General features: G+C 42.3%; 1 protein-coding gene across 3 annotated transcripts in view; it reads right to left on the minus strand.

Annotated features, from left to right (window-relative positions):
- Nucleotides 1–806: 806 nt before the first annotated feature.
- Nucleotides 807–24,253, minus strand: part of LOC121942131 (uncharacterized) — a 56,191-nt gene continuing 32,744 nt past the window's right edge. Inside the window, exons 4-10 of one of the 3 annotated variants that reach the window (XM_088081632.1) lie at nt 23,925–24,032; nt 22,466–22,662; nt 17,853–18,052; nt 17,710–17,768; nt 16,872–17,039; nt 6,043–6,267; nt 807–3,483 (exon numbers count right to left, since the gene is read on the minus strand). In XM_088081632.1, coding sequence (XP_087937758.1) covers nt 3,341–3,483; nt 6,043–6,267; nt 16,872–17,039; nt 17,710–17,768; nt 17,853–18,052; nt 22,466–22,662; nt 23,925–24,032 — 1,100 coding nt within the window. In that variant the 3' untranslated portion in view covers nt 807–3,340. Of the gene's footprint in view, nt 3,484–6,042; nt 6,271–14,715; nt 14,794–16,871; nt 17,040–17,709; nt 17,769–17,852; nt 18,053–22,465; nt 22,663–23,924; nt 24,033–24,253 lie in introns of those variants that run through there. The other 2 variants (XM_088081624.1, XM_088081640.1) reach the window with 2 other exon arrangements.

Consider the following 24,253-nt stretch of genomic DNA (forward strand, 5'->3'; position numbering starts at 1 on the left):
AGAGCAGAGGACCCGGCCTTAAAGGAACAGAGAAGCCGACCAGAGACACACGGAGGAACAGCAAGCTCTCCTCTGCCGCCATCTACTGGACACATACGCTGCTGCATAGAGGCGAAACAAAACTCCAAAACCACTTTAACGTTTTATGTTCTTCAGAGTTTTATTCAACTCTTTAAAACCCGAACAAATTGACTGGTTTTCTTTCAAATGAACATCATAAAAGGAAACGACCCCAAAATTAGCAAGCAATTAATAAAAAGTATAAGAATATAAACAAAAAAATCATAGAAATGTCCTAAAATGCTCGAAATATTCCCCAAACATCATAGACTCCTTGAAAAATCCTTAAATACTAGAAATATCCTATAATACTTGAAATGTGCAAGTAAAATCCTCAAAACATCCTTACATGCTAGATATATCCTAAAATACAAGAAATGTCATAATACTAGAAATATCCTAGTAATGTCTTGAAATACTAGAAATGTCCTAAAATGGTGTTGCCATATTGGTGCAGTTTTAGCATTTTAGGACACTTACTCTGCTATCATGTCTTTGCTTCTACAAAAACTTCAAATGTTAACAGAAATGAACAAATCCGGTTCTCTCTCCTGGTGAAGTGGGAACCCCATATTCAGAGGCTTGTGTCTCTCTCCCTCTTTTTTGCTTGTGCTGCACTATAAATAATAAGGGCCAATAATTAGCCAATAAATAATAATCTTAAAAAAATAGTTGCTTACTTAATTAAAAACTGGATCCAAAATGATATCAACAATTAAAACATAATTTTACTCCAAGACACAGTCTTCATTCATGTGATGTCAATTTATTGAGTATAAAGAGTAACAAAATGTCACTGTTGCTTCAACACACAGCAGAGCAGGATGCTGCGGCACAAGATGAGCAAAAGTACTGTTTGCAAAGCTTAAAACTAATGAGCGGTTACAAACAAACACACAGTGAAAGTGACTGTGATTTAGATTCAGTTAAGATGCAGTGCAGATGCATTTAAACTCAGTTAGCTGAGCTGACTCACTGAACATATGGAATTAAACCAGAACAAAAACATCAAATCGCTTCAACCAACAACAGTCAAGACGGAAATCAAATATTCATGTAATAAATGTTCACAGGAAAGTGTGAAGACTTAGTGGCTGAGCATCAAGGTTATGATTCAGTGCAAACAGCAGGACTTCACAAGTTCTTTAAACAAAGTGACTCACTGACATATTCACAGATTAAAACAACACAAAGGTTAACACAGATTTAAAAAAAAAAAACAAAACAGTTTTTCTCACACTCCCTTCTCATTTTAGTCATTGCCCTGAATTTAGAAATCCACGTCAGCTGTATTTCGCAGGAAACAGGAAAGATTTCTTTTGACATTCAAATCAAAAACTGTAATGTAACAAACACAGCGTCATTACTCACACTTCACACTGACGCGACATAAAAATAACTCCATTCTTCCTCCCTTCACAGATTCCCGTTCTATCTGATTGTTCAGTTCTCTGTCAGTCTCTTTGGTCTACATACTTCCTTCAAGCTCCATCACTCTGAAACCACTCCCAGTTTGATGTGCACTTCAGCGCTGTGCAGCCAGGCCGCCGGCTTGTTAAAGCCTCAGTTCACCCAAATTACAAAAAAAAAAACAAAAACAATCTTCTCTCACCTCTGGGGGGATGGAGACAAATAGACTGTGTAAAGGGCTGATTTTCAACCAGATCGGGCATACCCAAAGTCCAGCCCAGGGGCCAATCATGGCCCTTCACAAGGTATTGGTTCCTCAAGTAAGATCACTTTGAATTTTTTTCTGTTCATCTCACGATGGCAGGAATAATGCAGAAAACTGAGGAACTATGCAACTGGGACAAATGAAATTTCAGAAACAGATCTAACCAAGCAATTCAAGGGTGACAGAACAGCAGGCACTTCCTATTAGGAAGCAGAATAAGAAGCATAAAGTCAAAGACATGTAACGTCAAAGAAGCGTAAGGTAAATGATGCACAAAGTCAAAGTAGTGTGGAGTCAAATATACGTAAAATCAAATACAAGTAAAGTCAAAGAAGTGTTAAGTCAAAAAAGTGTGAAGTCAAAGTAACGTAAAGTCGAAGACACCTAAAGTCAAAGACGTGTAAATTCAAAGACACGTTAAGTCAAAGACATGCTAAGTCAGACACGTAAAGTCAAAGACACGTTAAGTCAAAGAAGTGTTAATTCAAAGACACATTAAATCAAAGCCAAAGACACTTAAAGTCAAAGACACGTTAATTTAAAGATGCGTTTAGTCAAAGACATATCAAGTCAAAGAAGCATTATATCAAAAATGCATAAAATCAATAGCGAGGACTGTGCTTTTAGGAGTAGTGGAAAGTGGAATACTTTTTCACTGAAAGATGAACAGTTGTCTTTGTCTCCCTTTTATGTGATTTTTTAATGAGCCATGTGAAGTAAGACGCAGCTGGCCCCCCAAGTATTTTCACATAATCTTATCTTGCCCCCATATTTTGTGGACACCCCTGTGGATGGATTGTGGTAAACATCCCTTCATCTCCTTTCCCCCTGGCACCATATGACATAACTTACATCATTTGGTGGAGTTTCTCTGGCTGTTGGGGCTGTTGCTCAAACAACAGGCTGTACTTCTGCATTTTTGGCCGCCAACCACTGCCAACCCTGCAGCCGCAACAAAGACTCAGCAGCTGATCAAGAGAAAGACCCCTCCCTCTCATTGTCTCCAAAACTCCAACCGAAATCCAATCAAATAATAAAAGCAGGCAGAGCTAACTGAATATAATATATAATCAAGATTATGTGACTGCACTGCCTATTTCTTTCCAAAATGTTTTCAGAGACATATTTTAATGCCCCCACAAAGTTTGTGAACAGGAAGTGGGCATCACACTGCTTTCTACACAGTGAAAATGGAGGCCGAAATAAATGAAAACAAAGAGTAAAACAGCACCAACCTACTAAAAACCATGATTCTCTACTTAGTTGAATATTTTTCGCCTCAAATGGGTTCAGAAACATGTTTTAGCTTATTGTGGATTACCCACAACATCTGGATCACATTTCTGTTTTTTTAAGTCATTTTTAAAAAGAAATTACATTCACTTGGATCCACTAGAGTTTAAGTGAGAAGATGGAGATTTGGGCGTTTTGTTGAACTAACCCTGGAAGCTAATGTGAGATATTTATAAGGCCGTTGTTAATAGTTCGTAACAAAAAAGTCTGAAGGCATGTGTGGCTACATGAGATCACCTGGGTGTAACAAAGCAGTGATTTTAGTAAAGCCTTGTGATGAATAACTGAGTGAACGCTGCTGTCAGTCTGTGCTCAGTTGAGCCAGGCATAGGCATACAGGCCATTTTCCTTCCACAGCTCACATCGAGCTGCCGAATAGTTCTGCACCACCAACAGGCTGTCGGACAGGAGAGCAGTGGCTGCTGGGTATTCTGGCCACACATCTTCCATCTTACCTGCAAACAGAAGAGAAGCTAAACCTGTGCAATATATCAAACATGTGGTGTAATAAAAAAAGGAAACATTTTCACATAAGAAGTACAGGTAATGGCAAGCCTAATGGTTAATGTTGTAGGCAGTATGCAGTACATGCTGGTTATGCAGTATAGTATATTTGTAAGTGATTTCAAACACAGCATCAACGGCGTGTTACAGCCACAGCACGGCCTCCGGAGCCAACAAAAACACAGTTAAAATTGCCTACATATCTAGTTTGTTTATGATTGAATGATTAATTAGCCTATTCATCTGTATAATTATTAAGATGTATATATTTTTAACTAAAACACAGCCACAAATCTTCAATCTATTCCATATTTAACTGGATTTTTTTATACTGATGTGTATAATTATCAACTTGAGCATGTTTTTTGACTGAAACATGGACAAACTTCTTTGATCTACTTGGTTCCTGGCTGGACTGTGGGTAAAAATGTCAATAAACAGAATAGAAACAGATAGAAAAGGAAATATATATATATATATATATATATATATATATATATATATATATATCCATTTGAGACTAATGAACATTACTGTAAACAGAAGCATACTTTAAGGGTGATTGTTTTCAGCTTTGTGATTCTGTTGACCCCATTTGTCTATATCATGTTTCAGCTCAGTTGATTTTCCATTGATGGCAAAAGGAGGGAAGCTGAAAGACCTGAATGAAATCACAGGGTTAATCATTTAAAAATGAAACATACTAGGCTTAATGGGGAATTATTCTAAACACTGAAATTGTTACACTAATGTATTATATTGTTTTGATTATGTTGTGATATATCTAATCTTGTTATTGAATATTGGTAACTTACAATAGGAGCACTGGGTGCTGGAGGAACTATTTCAAAGCTGGTTATAAAAACACAGAAGGCTCTATTTTAATGCAGTTCATTAACGTATAAATCCAGTCGAGAGTAATATTACACAGCCTGATGAAGGCTCTCCTCTGGAGCGCAGATCTGACTAATTCATGCATTCACATGCAGTGGTTTACTCTTTGTATTAAAATCACTCTATTTTCCCCTTTTTAAACAGAGGAAAACATCTCATCTCATCTCCCAAAGTGGTCTCCCAATCAGGCTTATAAAGTTATGTCTGACCCTCTCTCCTGTCCTTTTCTCCCTCCCTCTTTCAGCAGAAGAGCTACACGGGATTCAGTGGAGCCTGGAGACTCCTGCACTAAGACAGCACCCTTATCCTGAGTGTCAGCTTCCTGTCTTCTGCAAGCCTTTCACTGTTTCTTATTTTTATTAAACCATGTACAAGGCTTTCAGATGGTGTGCTCTTTGTTTGGGTAAAATGTTCTAATGCAGTTTTCGATAATGATAACCTCACATACTTTTTGTAGTTGCAATCTGTGGTGAGTGGAAAACTACTTCTGCTGGCACTATTCAACAATATTTTCCTCATCTGTGTGTAAATGGAGAAAATGTGCACATGTACCCCCTTTCTCTTCACACCTGGACCATCCCCATGCAGCACATCAAAGCATGGTGGAGACTATCTGAGAGGACACCACAAAAGAAGAACATATACCGGCTGCTTAATGTGCTATTTATGTTTCTGAGTTTATTAGATATTAATTAAATTACTTAATTGCAGTAAGTCAGTAGAAAGACAAAGATAAATAGATAAGTAAAATACACGTTTATATATATATAAGCAATAAACAGCAACCTGCTCCTTTACCATGGTAAGGTAAGTGTAAAATATGTCAGCATAAGCATCTATGTCATAACCACATCACTCATATTTATACTATGTTGTTATACTTTTTAAATAAAAAAGTACTATATATATATTATATTTTGTGTTTTACAATATATTTTATTTTTTGTATTTTAATCATATTTTAACCCTTATTTAGCACTCAGTTGCTTTTTTCTATTGCCTCTGACTCTTGAGCTGCTGAAATGTGTGAATCTCCCGAGTGTGACATTAATCATTAATCATCTAACCCTAGTTGTTCACATTATTCTTCAAATATACGCACGTTTTACTTTAAAAAACATTTAATAATGAAACTACATCGATGACATACATGATGCACTCTGTGTATATTGTAATTCAGTGCAGTTATTGACTGCTATTTAGCGAAAATCTGCGTTTTGTCTCTCTGTATAATGTATTCAAATGGCCCACCAGACACTTCAGGGAACTACTTTGAATCTGATTCTGATTCTCAGCCATGGTAGAATCACAAAAATTGAGGAAAAATGACCACAAAATCAAGGAAAAATAAATAAATAAGCACAATCTCATAGAGTCTACAGTATCAGCTGGCAGGACACTTCTGAAACACTCACAGATGCTCCAGGTGGGATATAGAGCTGCATGGAGGATGGAGCAAAACAGTGCCACAGATGTAACAACATCGACACACTGCTGCTGAAATCAAGGGGTAACATTTAACTCTTGACTAACTTGTGGTCCTTGTTTGACTCTGCAACATCCAGTCCACAAGACACACAGAAGTTAACATGCAAAGCACTGAGAAGCATCCTCACCTGTTTTGGCGAAGTTGATGAGGTGGTGTGTGATAAGATCCTGGAAGCTCTTGTCTTTTTCTGAGAGAGGTTTCCCCAGGGTGGACTCCAGCCCGCCGAAGAACGCTATAATGTCAAGACAATGGAAGGAGAAGCGGCTGGGGAACGTCAGCAGGTCGCCGGACACGTTGACCGGTCCTGATGGTGTGTGTGTCACCAAATATCGATACACGGGACTGTCGAGGGCTGCTGCACACAGAAAAAAGTTTTCAATTCAGTTCAATTTTATTTATAAAGCCCATTATCACAAAACACAGTTTGCCTAAGAAGGCCATTTGCTTCAATAGTTTGGGAGATGAGTGCAACACTTTTCCCCGTGAAACATTGGCAGTGTTTTGTGAACTATAAAACTTCACCCAACTTTCCATCGGCATGAGGGTGAGTAGATCATGAATGAGTTTTCATTTTTGGGTCAACTACTCCTTTAAATCTAAGTGGACAATTTGCCAATATCTAATGAGTTCATCCTTGAGTCCATGTGGGCGTTAGAGCCAAATTTAAAGGAATTCCTTTATGGCGTTCTTAAGATATTGCATTTAGGAGAATGGGACAGGCGTGCAGACATAACACCATGAAAACATAATGCTTTCGGCCATGGCTGTCACTGCCACAGAGGCATAAAATACTGCACGTTTATCATATTTCTGTCAACACTTTCAAAATGCTTCGTCTGACACTCTCAGCTCCAAGCCCATTGGTTCCTACTGACGATGGACAACTTTTTGAAAATATCTCATTCTTGTGTTTTCAGTAGTTTTTGGACAACAACACAACTCTATGGCTAAGAGGAAGATGATATATCAGGCTTTGATACATGTAAACAGTACATGTTATTAGACGCATACACTGTTGATTTTACTCTTTTCATGGGATATTTTCAGGGATTTATATCTCCAGCATTTGTGTGTGGCTTTGCTGAATTTGGCTTTTATTGAATATCTAAGTAAAAAAAAAAAGTTCCTTCTGTCTGAAAAGCCTTTTGCTGAAAATAATTTTGGTGTGAGCCTTAAAATCCTTGATTCATTATTGATACAGATTGGTCATTATTCTGCAACAGAAATAACAGGCTGTGTGACATAAAAAAAAAAGAAAAAAAAAAAGAACCATGACGAAAAATCACCCAGGATGCCTTGCAGTTGCAGTCAGTTTACTCAGAGCTTCACCACTGAGTGAAGCTTTGGGCATGCACCATAAAAGTAGAGTTGAGTAGCGTGGTGCCTGCACAGGCAAGCATGGCTTCCGTGGTCACTCTATGTTTCCATGTGTAGCGGTTCTTATACTCCTCTTGCGTTGTGTAATCAATGGCAAGGTAGACTTTTTCACCGTGGCGGCAGTTTATTCTCATCTGGCATGGAAATTCAGCACACAGTCAGTCCAGCTCGCCCCATACATACACATACACGGCCCGGAGGCAGCGAGGTCCGACTGTTCAACCAATCCACAAATGAACACAAAACAACACAAAGCGTACCTGGCATGGAAATTCAGCACACAGTCAGTCCAGCTCGCCCCATACATACACATACACGGCTGCAAGAGCAAGATGAAAAGAAAGTGCAAGTTAGCTAACATGTGTAACTTTAGCCATTTGCGAACAGAAATAAAAGACAAATATCGTCAACCTTTCAAAAAAAGGCTCGACCATACGGGAGCTTCATGATTCAAAAACAACTTAAACCACTCCTCAACATCAAAATGAAAGCAATTAATATAAAACAAAGACAGAGGTCACACTCATGCACCTACCCCGGAGGCAGCGAGGTCCCCCCGGGGTGCACAACCCCAAACCACAGGGGTGCTGCCTCCACTTACAATTGGAAACCCCAGCTCCCGTGCTCCGCAGTGTGTTCCATATGGCAAGTGGGATCACATTATCGCTTAACTCCGTTACATTCCCCTCTACTGATCTTCACTTGCCCATACAACCAACCCAAAAGAAAAGAAAACCGAGACTGGACCGCACATCACTCAAACAACAAACATACCAGGCACCATAAACATCATTTCAAGAGGAGGGAATGGATAAAAAAATAATAATGATAATTTCAAAGGGTACAGTGCTGCTAATATCACAGATACCAAATACTCCAGTCAAAAGACTATTCCCGAAGAATTAGAATGAGGAAGGGTTGCAAAGCCTTCCGACACCCATAGGAAAAACATGCCCATATACATGTTAAACTACTTAGAAATCATGTCAGTAAAACAGCACACAAATTTACCACCTGGACATACCCATCAAGTAGTCACACACAGGTGTCAAACCATCACAGAAAAAAAAAAAAATAAAATAAAATACATATATATATAAGAACCAGACCCTCCTCAAAATTGAAGGAACTCATAGGCAATATTTGAGCCCATAATCACCTACACATGTGTACATTATATGAAACAATACTAGCGACCAGCAAGAACTTTCTGGTGCATGTTCTGAATAAACCTGATGACTGGTCTAACAACTCTCCCATATCTTGTCCTCATTTTCTGCAAACTATCACGGGAATGGTCCTGCCCTGCCTCTGCTGCAGGAGGCAGCAAGTCAGATGAGAGAGCAAGAGAGACAGAAGGTTGAGAGTCAGGTAAGTCGGCAGAGCAGTCAGCATCAACAGCAGGACCACAATGGTCAGAACTGGTCTCATCTGAACTGTCAAGTCTTTTCTCAGTGCGACTGTCAGGGTCAACTTGATCAGGTGCGTCAGATCTGGTCTGGTCATGTTCATCCACATCGGTCATAGAGGTCGACTGATCTCTGGTGGAGTCTGGAAGCTGAGAGATCCAACAGACAGTCCTGTCCTCAGGTCCACATGTAGGAAGAACTGTCGAACCATCCTGTTCAGCACCCATCACAGACTCATCCACAGCCTCATCAGTCAGGTCACTGGCAAATGAGCCACCATCTTCCGGATCAGTAGGAACAGGTAAGAAGTTCACAGGCATGATGAGGTTCCTGTGGACCACTTTCTCCTGGTTTGTCGCACAGTTCCTGAGTCTGAAGGTGTGAGTGTTATCCTGTCTCTCCACAACTGTGTACAGATGACTCTCCCAGCGATCAGCCAGCTTCCTCCGACCTCGTTGTGCTTTGTTAGCCAACAAGACTCTGTCTCCAACCTCCACTGGTGCACCCCTCACCTTGCGGTTGTATAGCTCAGTTTGCTTCTCTTGTTGTTTTGTGGTTGAAATCTGAGCAATCCTGATAGCCTCTGCCAAGTCACGCCGGAGACACTGCACATAGACATCATAATCCACCACCCGCTCATCCATGAGCACAGACTGAAACATCATGTCCACAGGCAATCTGGGAACCCTGCCGAACATGAGTAGAAAGGGTGCGAATCCTGTGGTTTCATGGACTGTCGCATTGTAGGAGAAGGTGAGTGAACGCAGAAGCTGGGGCCATTTTCGTTTGGCTCTGGGTGGGAGAGCCCTGATCATGTTACCAAGGGTGCGATTAAACCTTTCGACTGCCCCATTGCCCATGGGGTGGTAAGGTGTTGTATGAGACTTCTCCACGCCAGCGACTTGGAGCATCTCCGCAATCAGGCTCCTTCCGAAGTTCGCACCTTGGTCTGAATGCACTCGCTCTGGGAAGCCATACACACAGAAGAAGTTGTTCCAGAGTTGATGAGCGACAGCCTTGGCGGACTGGTTGGGACAGAGGTAGGCCTGAGCGAGCTTGGTAAAATGGTCAGTGACAACGAGTACATCTAGAGATTTGTTGGAAGAGTCTTCAGCTGACCAAAAATCAATGCAGACCAACTCGAGAGGTCTAGAGGTCTTAACACTCTCGAGTGGCGCCCTGGCCTCAGGTTCGGGAGACTTACTGACCAAACACCGCCGACAGCGTTGCACGTATTCCTTGACATCCTTCTCCATCCCGATCCAGTAAAACCGCTGTCTAGCCAAGTAGAGCGACCTCTTCTGCCCTTGATGCCCCGCCTCATCGTGGATACCTTTCAGGACCTTGTCTTTCAGGTGAGTAGGCACGACATACCTGAAAGTCTTTCTCATTGTCACAACATCTTTTGATGTGCGATACAGAACACCCGCTTTGATGGTGAGTTGTTCCCAGTGCCAGAGAAGCCACAAGGCTCCAGCCAGCTCATGTGGGCGTTCACGTCTCGACGGTCGTCTCTGACGTTCCACAAAGTGGAGCACCCGAACCAGGCATGGATCAGCGCGTTGCAACGATGTCAGTTTGTCTATAGGCAGAGGGCAGACATCAGACGGGTTGGAAGGCAGAAGTGACTGAGCGTGTTGTGGCAAGCAGAATGCCTGAGGGGGCAAGCAGTCTTTCTCCAGGGAGTGTTCGAGGACAGCCGACACAGCTTTTGAGGAAATAGGCGGGTGTTAGAGCACTGCCACTGCCCTGTTGGAGGCCACAGTCAAGGGACGATGCTGCAGGCGGCTGAGAGGATCACAAGACAACCGGAAAGCATCCTGCACACAGTCAAGTTCCATGGCAGCTGCTTCCTCCAGAAGAGCACCATAAGGGACCGTAGTGAGTCGGTGGAGAACACTGGGGTGCACAAAGGGCTCACGGCTGAGGGCTTCTGCCACCACATTCCTAGGACCAGGAATGTATCTGATGTCAAAGTCATATGGGGCCAGTTTCGACACCCACCTCTGTTCACAGGCGTCCAGCTTTGGTTTACTGAGAATGTAAGTGAGCGGGTTATTGTCGGTCCATACAGTGAAGTGGTGACCCCTCAGCCAATGGCTGAACTTGTCGCACACAGCCCACTTAAGTGCGAGGAATTCCAGCCTGTGTGCTGGGTAGCGAGACTGGGCATAATTCAGTGACTTGCTGGCAAACGCTATGGGCCTCGCAACATCGTCACCATCAGCCAGCTGAGAAAGCACAGCCCCGAGGCCATTGGAGGAGGCATCAACCGACAGGAGGAAGTGCTTCCTGAAGTCAGGGTGGGCGAGAGTGACATTGCTCAACAAAGCCTGCTTCAACTTCCTGAAAGCCTCACTGCATGCAGGAGTCCAATCAGCAGATGAGAGGGTCCGAGATGTAAGCCGGATCTGCTTACCCTTGGTACGCCGCAGCTTCTTCCCACCAGACGTCAGCGCGAACAGAGGCTTGCTGATACCAGAGTACCCCTCAAAAAACTGCTGATAAAAGCCAACCATCCCAAGGAAGGACCTGATCTTCGTGGGGGATGGGATGTCGGTGCCCTCCACCATTAAGTCACTCTCCTGCAAGTCCACAATAGCTTTGACTTTCTCTGGATCAGTCGAAATGCCCTCCTTCGTCACAATATGCCCCAGAAACTTCACCGAAGGCCTCATGAAGTGACACTTTTTGGGAGAAAGTTTCAGGTTGTGCGCCTTTAACCTCTCAAAAACCATCTCCAACCTCTGCAGCGCCAGCTGCTCATCGGGGGCAAAAACAAGAATATCATCAAGATAGCGCAAGAGGCTCAGAAAGTTTTGATCACCGAAGATAGTCATCATCATCCTCATAAACGTGGCTGGGCTATTGCAAAGTCCCTGTGGGAGCCTGTTGTACTCATAAAGCCCGAATGGAGAAGTGAACGCGGTGAACTTCTTGTCCTCCTCATGTACCTCCACGTTGTAATAACCAGAGGTCAGGTCCATGGTTGAAAAGAACGAATTCCCCCCCAGGGCGGCCAAGGCGTCAGCCTGGTGAGGCAAGGGATGTGCGTCACGGACTGTGCGTGCGTTCAGCCACCGAAAATCAGTGCAGAGGCGCAGGTCGCCGTTCTTTTTCCAGACAAGAACAAGGGGTGATGCGTACTCACTTGTAGACTTCCTTATGATGTCACGCTCCTCCATCTCAGTTAAAGCCACCCTCAGCTTCTCATAGTGTGATGGGGACAGTCGCCGATAGGGGAGTCTGAAAGGCTTGCTGTCACTCAGTCGGATGCGGTGGACAAAGTCTTTGGCTTTACCACAGTCCAGCCTGTGGCGAGAGAAGATGGACTCATACTTAGCCAGCAGGTCAACAAGCTTCGCCTTCCAGAAGGGAGACAGGTGAGTCGCGTCAATGTCAATGTCCTGTAGTCCAAGGTCAGAGAGCGTAGGGCTGAGGGTTGGTCGAGCAGTACAGTCAGAGTCGACAGTCAAGCTCTTCTCACTGGCTGTGTCCGATTTGTCAGCTGTCTTTGTCACAGTACACTTCACTTCCTCAGGTGAGTCAGTCACATAAAGGTAGTCTGTGTCAAAGTCTTCCAGTGCCACACAGGGTGACACATCAGCAATCTTGCAGTTGCGTCTCAAAGTCACTGGTCTGGGGGAGGGGTTAATGACTCTCACTGGAACCCATCCGTCGCCCCATAGCGGTGTCACAACACGGCCCACCATCACTGAACGTGGCACTGTTCTTGACTCACTTGGCTCGACAACCACCGTGCTGCCAGCTGAGAGACATAGATGAGCAGGTAGGCGACCCCAAACTAAGTGTTCTGTCAAGGGCTCCAGGGTCACAGCATGTTTGAGCTTAACAGTGCCAATCTTATCAGGACACTCATGACCTCTCCATGTCTCCACAGTGGTCAACAGCTGCAGCAGGCTCCCTTCCTCCACAGGGATCTGACCAGACAGAAACGTACTCCCCCCAAAGTCTCCAGAATGCTTCAGCACCCGAATGAGATGTTTCATGACATTGCTGCCAAGAATGAGATCATCACCTTGACCCTCCACGATGAGCGTCGGAACCGAGAAGCAACAGCCAAACACCCTCATCTGCAGCTCACACACGCCAACAGGGTTTGTTCTCGAACCTCCACATCCAACAAGGACAACTGAAGTAGGGGAAACAGAGTCAGGAGAAATAACATTGTTCTGCTCCAGGAGGGGGAGCACCCGAGAGCTCAAGGAACAGGCCATAGAGCCGCTGTCAAGCATAGCTCTAAGTTTCACAGTATCTTGGATCAGCACATCAGTGTGAAACAGGGTATCAGTTGCAGACAGTCTTTGTGTATTTTGAATGATCACAGTGGGGTTATCACCTGCTAAAGAGCAGAACTGTGAGTACACTGACTCAAGATCAACATCATCAGAACCTTGTGGGGACATTTCACTTGGCCCTACACTACTCCCCTGCTCATGTGGGCCAGCTAGTTTCCCTGCTGGTTGGAACCACCAGGCTGAGCAGCAGGTAAGTCAGAAGGAGGAGCTCTATGACAGGTCACAGCTTGATGTCCAGTAGCATAGCAGCGAAAACAAAGCCGCTCTCTCCTGCAGTGAGACATGGTGTCATGGTCGTCGCCCCCACAAACAGCACACGGACCCCGAGACCTGCTGCGGCCACCAGCACCTGACCTTGGCGACCTGGAAGGACGGGACGCCTCTCGCTGCAGTAGCTGCTCAAGGAGAGTGATAACATGCTCAAGCGACTGCCCTTCAGACTGTGATGTTCTGCTGGCTGTAACTGGTTGAGGGGCCGGGGCAGGGGCCCCCCCAGCAGATTGGGCGTGGCACTGCAAAATGTTTGCAGCCTGGTTGGATTGCAGGTTACCGGCCGGGTGTGAAGACTGACGCTGCTGGAGGCGCCTCTTCCGGTGGTGTTCGTCCAACCTCACCTGAACATCAGTAGCAGTCCACTCCTCCAATGGTTTGCAGCCGAAGACTAGAGACAGCTCAGTATCTGGACAGTGGGTGATAAACATGACTGTGACTTCACGGGGAGGATTGTCGAGAGTCTTCCCCTGTCTCTTCAGTCCATCTACAGCAGTGTCCATGGCTTTGTTAAGCCGAATCCAATAGTCAACAGCTGACTCAGCGGGTCGTGGTTTTGTGTCATAAAAGTCAGCAAGGGGCATGAAAGAGGTCACACAGTCACCAAAGTGCTGCTTAAGAATGTCAAATACAGGCTGTGGGCCTGACTTTAAGTCTAAGGAGGGTTGACTACGAAGCCCAATGGTCACCACATCACGTGCCCTCCCCCTTAGCTTGCCCAAAACCTCATCCACCTGGTAACACAGCTCAATGCCCCTCCTACTCAGGTAAAGCCTCATAGCATCCTCCCACTCAGAGACTGAGATCCTATCAGTGTCATCCCCCCTGAAAGGATGTGGTTCATAACTGTCATGTGTAACTGTTAAGTTAACTTTAGAAAGATCAGCTGTGGTTGACTGAGTCATGTTGGCATCATTAGTTGGAATGGACTTAAGACATGAAACAATGTTCTCACCTATACTGGTGCCTATCTGTTTCACTAGGTCACTGAGAACGTGGACATCCTGACTGGATAGTGCAGACTCCCCATCCACCCCAACATGCGCAGTGGCACATGCGCTATGCCTCCCAGGACGACTGTAAGGAGTAGATGCAACATGTCTGCCTTCACTAAACCCATCAAGAATAGGCAACTGACTGAACCACTGTCTAGAACCCCTACCAACACTTGACATGTTATGTTGATCCATTGTCACTGAAAAAGTGAAACAGAATCTCACAATCCACAGCTAAGATCCTGTTACCCCTCTTTATTTTTTTATTTTTTTTTTGACAGTTTTTGACAGACTTTTTCACCGTGGCGGCAGTTTATTCTCATCTGGCATGGAAATTCAGCACACAGTCAGTCCAGCTCGCCCCATACATACACATACACGGCCCGGAGGCAGCGAGGTCCGACTGTTCAACCAATCCACAAATGAACACAAAACAACACAAAGCGTACCTGGCATGGAAATTCAGCACACAGTCAGTCCAGCTCGCCCCATACATACACATACACGGCTGCAAGAGCAAGATGAAAAGAAAGTGCAAGTTAGCTAACATGTGTAACTTTAGCCATTTGCGAACAGAAATAAAAGACAAATATCGTCAACCTTTCAAAAAAAGGCTCGACCATACGGGAGCTTCATGATTCAAAAACAACTTAAACCACTCCTCAACATCAAAATGAAAGCAATTAATATAAAACAAAGACAGAGGTCACACTCATGCACCTACCCCGGAGGCAGCGAGGTCCGACTGTTGTTACCCCCCGGGGTGCACGACCCTAAACCACAGGGGTGCTGCCTCCACTTACAATTGGAAACCCCAGCTCCCGTGCTCCGCAGTGTGTTCCATATGGCAAGTGGGATCACATTATCGCTTAACTCCGTTACACATGCACAGTTAAGTGGGGCTATGGTTGTAGTTAATGAAGACATTTAATTGGAATACAAGCACTGGGAGAGATTATATTTATTGACGGAAATATGTCTGACTCCACCACGGCAGATGTACATATGCCCCCTTTCAGCTAGTTGTTACTGGACCATTTGGTTGACCTGTGTCACATACCAAACATATTAGCAACCAGTTAAATTGGTTGCATTTTGAGCAATAAAAAACATGGATAACATTTTGGCTCTGTGCTCTAAACTTTATATCTTTGTCTTGTTTTATTTTCTTCTTCTCTTGTTTTTCTTCTTTCTTTTACAAATTTAATTCATATTAGACAGTGAGTTTGTATCCATTGCTGTGTGTTGTATTTGTGTTGTAATGTGTTTAGTCTAACTGTGAGTATGAATGCTATGATATGTGTTTTTGTAATCTTGTGCATAAAATATTGTAACAGAAAATACTGGAGATCCCAGGAAGAGTAGCTACTGTTTAAAACAGAAGCAAATGGGGCTCTTAATAAACATACAAACCAGAAAACTCCACATAGGCCTTTAAAATTGTTGTAAAGTCGTATAAACATGAGACCCCTCCTTTTACTTTAAACAACGTATTTGACTCGTAGCTTGGTCATATATGAGTGAACTGAGGCTCATTTGAGCATTTGTTTATCCCAGTCCCAACCCTGCTGATTTCACTGTAGCCCATGTAGCTCAGGGTGAATGGTAGAGAGGAGGTCATGTGACTTAGGCACTGCTTGTATCAATTTTGTCATGATGATTATTTTATTTTGTGCAAACATCTACTTCTAAATATGCAGTACAAACTGTAAAGCCCCTTGAGGCTAATTTGTGATTTGTGATGTTGGTGTATATAAATAAAATGAACATGATTTTAACTCTTTGAAACCTGGATTGACACCAGTTTCTTTTGCTGTGTTAAGACCCCTTCCATTTATTAAACCCTTTAAAACCTGAGCAAATTGGTTTGATCATTTTTAATAACATGAACAGAAAGTCAATGAGCAACAATTAGATTGAGGTGACAAGAAAATGACCTGATAATTAATTACTTATTCAAAAAGGGGAAATTTTAAAAAAAGACTATATTCGAAAAAGTCCAGAAAACTATACTTATAATCATTAATTATACTTACAAATTTAAAATACATTAAAAAATGGAAATATATAATTTTTTTCTGTTTTTAGCACATTTTTGTGATATTTTCTTGTTTGTTTTTGTTTTTTTACTTCCCTTTGTTTTGTTTATTTCAGGTAATTTTTATTGTTATTATTCACTCATTTCTAGCTATAGTTTGGCCATGTCTTCTTAGGTTGCTCATTGTCTTATTCCCATGCTTTTGAAAATTAATCATTAATCAATTAATTAAACCAACTTGCTTAGGTTGCTAAGGGTTAATACGACATCTATTGCTCGTCTGTCCGTCCTGGAAGAGGGATCCCTCACTATCCTCTACCGCTCTTCCTGAGGTTTCTTCCTCTTTTTTTTTTTTCCCCGTTACAGGGGTTCTTTTTGGGGAGTTTTTCCTTGGGTGATGTGAGGGTCTAAGGGCAGAGGGATGTCGTACACTGTAAAGCCCTCTGAGGCAAACCTTGTTTTGTGATAATGGGCTATATAAATAAAACTGACTAATAATCACCAGTCGTGGATCTGTTTTACACCTGGAAAGTGCTTGATAAGTTTACCTGCAGCCCTCCAGGCCAGGTCGTTGAGGGGACAGGTGACTCTGATGTCAGACACCATGGTGGTGTAGGCCCTCTCCGGACAGCAGTCTGTGGTGGGGCAGTGGGCAGGGCTCGGATACAGTTTCAACGCCTCTATGGGGAGACTCTCACTGAAGGACTGAAGTTTCTCTGTGTGGAGCAGAGAGGTGGCAGGACAGTCAGAGACATCACTGGAGATGCATACAGATAGAATGTACGCAGTGTGTTTAAAAACCATAGGTAGCTAGCATTTTACCAAATAATAAGTAAGAACATTTTAGTGATGTAAACAGAAATATTCAAGCACTGTCTTTAGTTATAGTCTTGCATCCAAATACAAACACTGCTGCTAACTCAGAACCACATGGAAGCTCTGAGAGCCAAGTGAGGAGAAAAAGAAAATCTGGTGATCCATTATCTAAGTCAGATCTGATTTGTTGTCCTCCTTTGATTATGACTTCAGAACAGGTGAAAAAGGGGTCTTGATAGGGTATTCATATGCTGTAAAGCATCTGAGGTAAATCCTAATTTTTGATATTGGACTTATATATATATATATTATATAGTCAGTGTAAAAATGGGGTCATATAGTCTGTGACCCTATTTTTACATTGCATTGCTTGTTAGCTAAGTAATTGAACGACTGCAGTTCTGCTTCTTCTGGCATTTTTCCCAGCTTCAGGTGTACCACCATGCTCAGAAGTGGTGGTGCACCTGAAGCCAACAAAGTGCCAGCAAAGATTTTTAAAGTGTGAATGAAAATGTCTTAGAATTATAATTCACCCATCAGCACTGTTTTACCTTAAGTTACTAAAGTTACCTGTCACGAACCACTGGTAGTCCTCCCATGTCCACATGGAGATGTTTGCGGCCAGGGGACTGCAGAGTAGACACAGAGGACGGAGGAAAGTTGGATCACAGTAACAGAGGACAGTGATGAATCTGAACCACGCGAGCTCTCACCTGAAGTCAGCCTCCTGCTCTGTGGTCCCGATGACAAAAGGAACGTCACTGTGCTCCCCTTTGTTCTTCCACACCTCAAAAGGTGGAGCTTCAATGACGTATCCATCCACCACGGCAACAGGACCGATAAACCTCCCTTTGACAGGGAGGTCTATGAGGTCATCTGCTGCCCAGGCTGGGTACTCCTGCCATGGGATAGCCTGGGGGGAGAGTTTGGATTTTTTTAAAGGTGGTTATGAATATTTTTTGGATTAAAAGGTGCTAGGAAAATAAAGTCGGGCTGCTAATTTTATCAATTTGATGTTTTTACCCAGGTAATATCTAGGACTGTCCCAAGTCAAGGGTACTTGGGCTCTGGAGATTTGGCATGAATCAACTGCGAACAATTGGAGCTTCGATTGGTGGGGGGGTTTACACCGTAGGGACACCTTGCACCCCAGAGCTTCATCGTCAGGTGAGGGAAAGACTGTATGCTTCACAGCTTCACTGTCAGGTGAGGGAGAGACCGTACGCCTCACGGCTTCACTGACAGGTGAGGGAGAGACCATACACCTCACTGTCAGGTGAGGGAGAGATGGGATCCTGACCCCTGACAGTTTTAGCGTCAGGTGAGAAAGAGACACTGTGCGCCACAGAGCTTCGGTGTTAGGTGAGAGAGAACTTAGTGTGCCTCTGACTGTTTGTCAGCCATTGTGACACTCTGTAGTTTGTAAAGTTACAAGAACTCCGACAGTTACTCAATACCACAATCTGTGTCCAGAGTTCTAAAACAAACACTGAAATGGCATTTGTCCTCTGTGAAATAAAAAAAAAAAAAGGAATATCCACATGCCTACATTGAAAACTGAAAACCTTCCCAATTAACAAATACTCATATAGCTGAATATTTGGGGTCCAGCCCCAGTGATTTTAGACACACAGTATTTTGTCCAGACTGTTTTTTGTTTTTTTTTGATTGATTATTTAATTACAATAATGTTTTTCTAACTATGTTGACTATGGAGCTGTGGAGATGCAATGACACCATGCAACAAAAAAACAAAACTACATTAAAGAAAAAATAACATACATTAAACAATACTAGTGTTACAGTACAAACATAGAGCTGTTATAAAAAAATATAACCATCTCTATCCAACTTAAAAAAGAAACCTCTCTTGGTCTCTTGGTAACCCTAACCCTAACCCTGTATGGAACTGTGTGTGTGCATGTGTGTGTAATGTATGGCCTATGCTGTTTGGGGTTAGCCACAGGTTACATTAACAAATTACACTCTTAGCTAAATAATTAAAATAAGAGTATGTAGAAAAACTTTCAGTTTATATAAAAAAGACAATTTTTTTTCTCTCTTTATCCCTAATCAGTTGATAAATCAAAATTTTAAATTCTTTTTACTCAAGTCATCTTTCTCTTGCTCGTTTTATTTTTAAACTCCTCCGTTTTTCTTTTTCCTTTTTCAGTTAGCCACATAGTGAGTAGGCTATTTGTGGCAGCAGGATGGTGACTCAAATAAACTACAGTGTGTGTGTTCATGGTAATGAAGGAACATGTCAGCTTGTGACAGTGTAACTCACTGATGCAGTTTTAATAGTTGTTTGACAACAGTGGAGCTCTATGGCACAGTGGGAGAAGATACATCAGGATTATTACAGCCTTTAAAGGTCCTGTGTTTCGAATTTAGGGAGATATTTGGGCCGAAATGGAATATAATATCAGAAATATGTTTTCCTCGGTGTATAATTACCTGACAATAAAAAATTGTTGTGTTTTCGTCACTTTAGAATAAGCTGTTTATACCTACGTAGGGAGCAGATTTTCGTCTATGGATAGTCATGTTGCACTGCAATTTTTCAACAGTAGCCTTGAATGGACAGACCAAACACTGGCTTCAGACAGGTTCAGCCTATATTATAAAAGCCCCTCTACAATGAGCAGCGTCAGAAAAATGTTTATTTTTTTTAAAAGTTAAACTGCTTTATTCACTGTTTTAACTGGTTTAAATCACTTAATCCAAGTGTTATAGAGAATCCCAGTGATGAGTCCTAAAACCCAGAAATACATTAGCATTTCAGCACCTCTGGTTCCCTTGTCTCAAAGTCAGTGGGTTTTGGGAATGTTTTTTTTTTGGTTGGACACCTTAAGTAAAATCTGTGGTTAACACAAGCTGAAGAAACTTTCATGTTTTGGTCTACAACATAAAATATGCCGATACATATCCCACTGTGGACTTTATGTATCTTAAAAATAAGGGTTGCTAACAAGTGGCGACGTGACAGTATTGTAGTTCGTTTTAGCCTTTCATTAGCTTTTTACTTCTGGAAACTGCATTAAGGCTTCAAAAATCCTGAAAGTGTTATTAATATGTGGCAATTATCTTACTGAACAAATCATTTAAGTATCATACATTTTTGGTTACTACAGAGCTAATTTTCTGCAATGATCCTAAATCCAATTGAAATATTCCATAGGATTTTTGACGAGGGAACCAGGGCAACTTTAGCTTGGCCTACAGAAAAATATCATCCCTGGAGGACTCAATATCATAGACAACTGGACTAGCTAGAGTTTTTTTTTTAAATACATTTCACCTCTCGTCCAAGAGGCTTCCTCAGTTCCAGCAGACTAGTTAGGAATCGCAGGCTTTAAACCCTGTGTGGGTGTAAACCCTTAAAGAGTTGTTGTATGCTTAGATGTGAGCTCTGAGTTTCAGAGTCGCTGGGGTCACATGTGAGTCCTTGACCGACCTGGCCATCATGTGGGTTGTTAGGGTGAGATGGGTCCAGGTATCAATGGGTGATAAGCTGTCTGGGGAGGTCACTCAGGACTGCACTGTCAGAGGGTGATAAGTGGTGTCCTAGTCAACCTCGTCTCTTTCATTTTTTAAATCTGAAGCAAACTAATTTGAATGCTCTCAAAAACATGGGGTGAAGGCAATGAGCAACATAACAAGACATTGCTCAAAAATGGGCAAGATATTAGAAAAAGATTAAAAGAAATACCTGAAAATAAGGAAAGAAAGAAATGACCCAAATTTTGCAAATTTTCTAATAATCCTCCGTCCCTTGTAAAAATGCATTTTTAGGATTTTTCTTGTTACTTTTCACTAATTTCTCAAAGTTTGTTGGATATTTCTTGCCAAGTTTATCATTGTCTTTTTCGTCCATGTTTGCCTTTGGTTTCAAAGGGTTAATGACTGTCCATCCAGTTTGATGGAGACGGCTCCTTTCACTGTTCTTTCAAACCGCCTGTCTTCTCTGGTCAGGATATGTGCGTTACTGTCCTTGAAGGATGTAAATGGACAGCTGAGGAGCTGGCCGTTCTCTGCCGCACCGTGCGTTTGTGAAATGGTTGTTTAGTTTCACCAGTGTACAAATTGGTATATTCCTGGCTGAACTGAAACATCACAGCAGAGTGAACACCCTTTTGGTGGCTTCTGTGTGAAATAAGGAGCTTCTGTCCTCAAAAGATCTGTATAGCATCTTTGGATATGTCTTTGACACTAACAGCAGCCACTGCTAGTTTAAGCAGCGTGCCGACTGTTTGCCCCAGTGATCTTAGGGGGCAGGGCTTAGCAATAGGTCAGTTCTGCTCATGGTAAATATACAAACACGTATTTGTTGTCATCCTTTTTAACAGACGCAGAAAAAAATTATATATACCAGCTGCATAGAAATAATTTTGAACAGCAGGGTGCCTGCCTGCGCAAGGGCAGCATCCATGATGAGTGTAGCGGCTGCAGGTGATGGACAGCTCTGCTGCAGTGCACAACATGTACAATGTATTTTAGCCATACATATTACACACTGGACCTTTAAATCAAGAATTAATCATCAAAAACCTTAACTCGTGAATAAATGTTGCTCATTTTATGGAACAAATAAAGAAAAAAAGGCCCAGTATTTCACACAAATCATTAAAAAAGAAAAAAAAAAAAGCAACTGGAAGCATAAAATTAAACATGCTGTTCGGGGTCTGAGAATCAATCTGAGTGGCAGCTGGAATAGCTAGTAAAGCTAGTAATAACAGTATGATGACTACTCTACTTATTAAAGTGCAGTAGTCATTCTTTTAGTGACTGGGCTCGTATGTTATCTCATTTCATGAATTACATTATTCATCATTCACCCTGAGGTTATGGTGGGACATGTAGAATAGAAGCTCTTTTTTTAAATGACTAGTTTTGCTTCTCTGCAGAGGGATCTTTGATTTAATAAATCTTAATGGAGTTTCAGAGTGAAGGTGGGGAATACAGCTGTTAAGTTACAGCGGCAGATTGTAGCTGGAGTTTCACAGAGAAAAAGTTCAAATTAAAAACTTTCCATTAAGTTTAGTGTCTAATTTCTTCATTAACTCTGGCAGTAAAATTAGAAACTGTCATTCAGACGCTTTAATACCTGGATAGGACATTGTAATCCATCAAAATGTCTCATTAGATCGCAAAGATGAGCTATGAATTGGATATTTTATGAAATCCTCAAATATTAAAGGGAATATTAAAAAGAGAAGACGTACTGTGCTGTGTGATTCCTGTTTTTAGATTTGTTCTAATGACTTTAATAACACTGAAACTCCTCCAAAGTTAAGAGACAGCAGAAAAGTTGTCCGTCTCCTACCTGCAGGACCTGTTTGATGGTGAGACGTCTGAGGCAGGTCAGGTCCGTGCAGCCCGTCTTCCTCAGGAAAACCAGGTTGTTGGACTCGGCCTGCTCGAGTGTTGCATTGAAGATGTACGAGCCGCTCATGTCCACCGCCGCATGGAAGAGACCCTTCGCCAACGGAGACATCATCATGGTCCACACTGATGTCCCACCTTCCACAGGTCCAAGAATAAGAGCAGGTGAAACACTTCTGAACCAGATCAAGACAAGTCAGAGTGATGGTTGAACTCAGTGCTCTGAATCTAACTCTTCGCTTTGGTGTGGTGATGGATAAATACATCAGTTAGTGTCTTGCCATACATTTTCAAACTTTCATTGTTTAGTCCCTTTTGAACAGGAGTCTGGTATATTTTACACCTTGGTTTGACTCGTTGTCTTCGTCACATTACAGACTAGAATTGCAGTATACCTTTAAACATTCCCCCGAAAATCTGTCTTACAGTGCACATCCATGTCTATGAAAACATGGATGCTGCACACACACCTTCCACCAGCAGCACAGAGGATTTCTACAATCAGCACAGTTTTAAGAACACTGTCACCACATCAGTATCTGACAAAATGTCTTCCTTTCTGTTTCTGAGATAAGATGTTTAGCAATGGCCTGAAAAGTGATTATAGTGTCACAGTGAAGGTTTAGTCCAACCTAAACTAGACTTTTAAAATACATATAAAACAAGTTCTCTCTCTTTTTTTCCTTTATGTCATTACTGTAATTTAATTGCTATTTCCGACTCCTATTGCTCATCTGTTCATCCTGGAAGAGGGATCCCTCCTCAGTCTTTCCTCCTGAGGTTTCTACCATTTTTTTTCCGTTACAGTTTTTTTGGGGGGGAGTTTTTCCTTAGTCAATGTTAGGTTATAAGGGCAGAGGGATGCCGTACGTTGTAAAGCCCTTTCAAGGCAAACTGTGATTTGTGATAATGGGCTTTATAAATGAAACTGACTTGACTTCACTCTATTGATGACTCTATTTAATGCTGTTTTATGCACATTGGCACCATATGTATAATAAAGTACAAAAGCAATTCCCAGTGTCAATCACTTTATTTATATTATACATTTTTAGGGGGCCACCCAGCACCCTATCAGGGACCAGATTTGACCTGCAGGCCATAGAGTGAGTATCACTGCCTGAGTTAATGATGAATGAACTAATGAACTAATGAATAAACTGACTACAGCCAATAATCCAAACTATCTCTTTAATTTGACAACAGCACATAAAGGAAACATGCTCTTTCTATTTTAGAGCATAGGACCGAAAAAATAAATTGTCCCTTTGATGATAGTCAAGCTTTGCTTAAAAATTTGTCACTGCTGGTACTGTTGGAAAATATAAAAAAAAATGCAGCAGGACAGACATCAGGACCCAGTGACACATTTCATGTACTTTCTTTCACTGTTTTCATACCTGAGCTCTGTCCCATTATAGTGACTTTCCCAGGATCTCCTCCAAACACATGGATGTTCCTCTGGACCCACTTCAGAGCTGTGATCTGGTCCATGAAGCCATAGTTCCCTATTGGGGGGCAGACAGAGAGTTGGGAGGGATCGATTAGCAATGAGAACCTACTTTAATGTGGCCTTGTTTCTGGCATCCTACTTTCCCCGTCAGAAACAAAATCAGCCCGCTGCAGCCGCTCCAGCAGCTTGAACTAAATTTAACTCTGTTCAAGCTGAGGGAACGGGAAAATGGGCCATGGAAGCAGGAGAACATCACGCCATCATGTCATGCGAGGC

Source organism: Plectropomus leopardus, chromosome 1 (genome assembly GCF_026936395.1).
Source record: "Plectropomus leopardus strain MGB_pleo_1.0 chromosome 1, ASM2693639v1, whole genome shotgun sequence".
Classification (NCBI taxonomy): Eukaryota; Metazoa; Chordata; class Actinopteri; order Perciformes; family Serranidae; genus Plectropomus; species Plectropomus leopardus.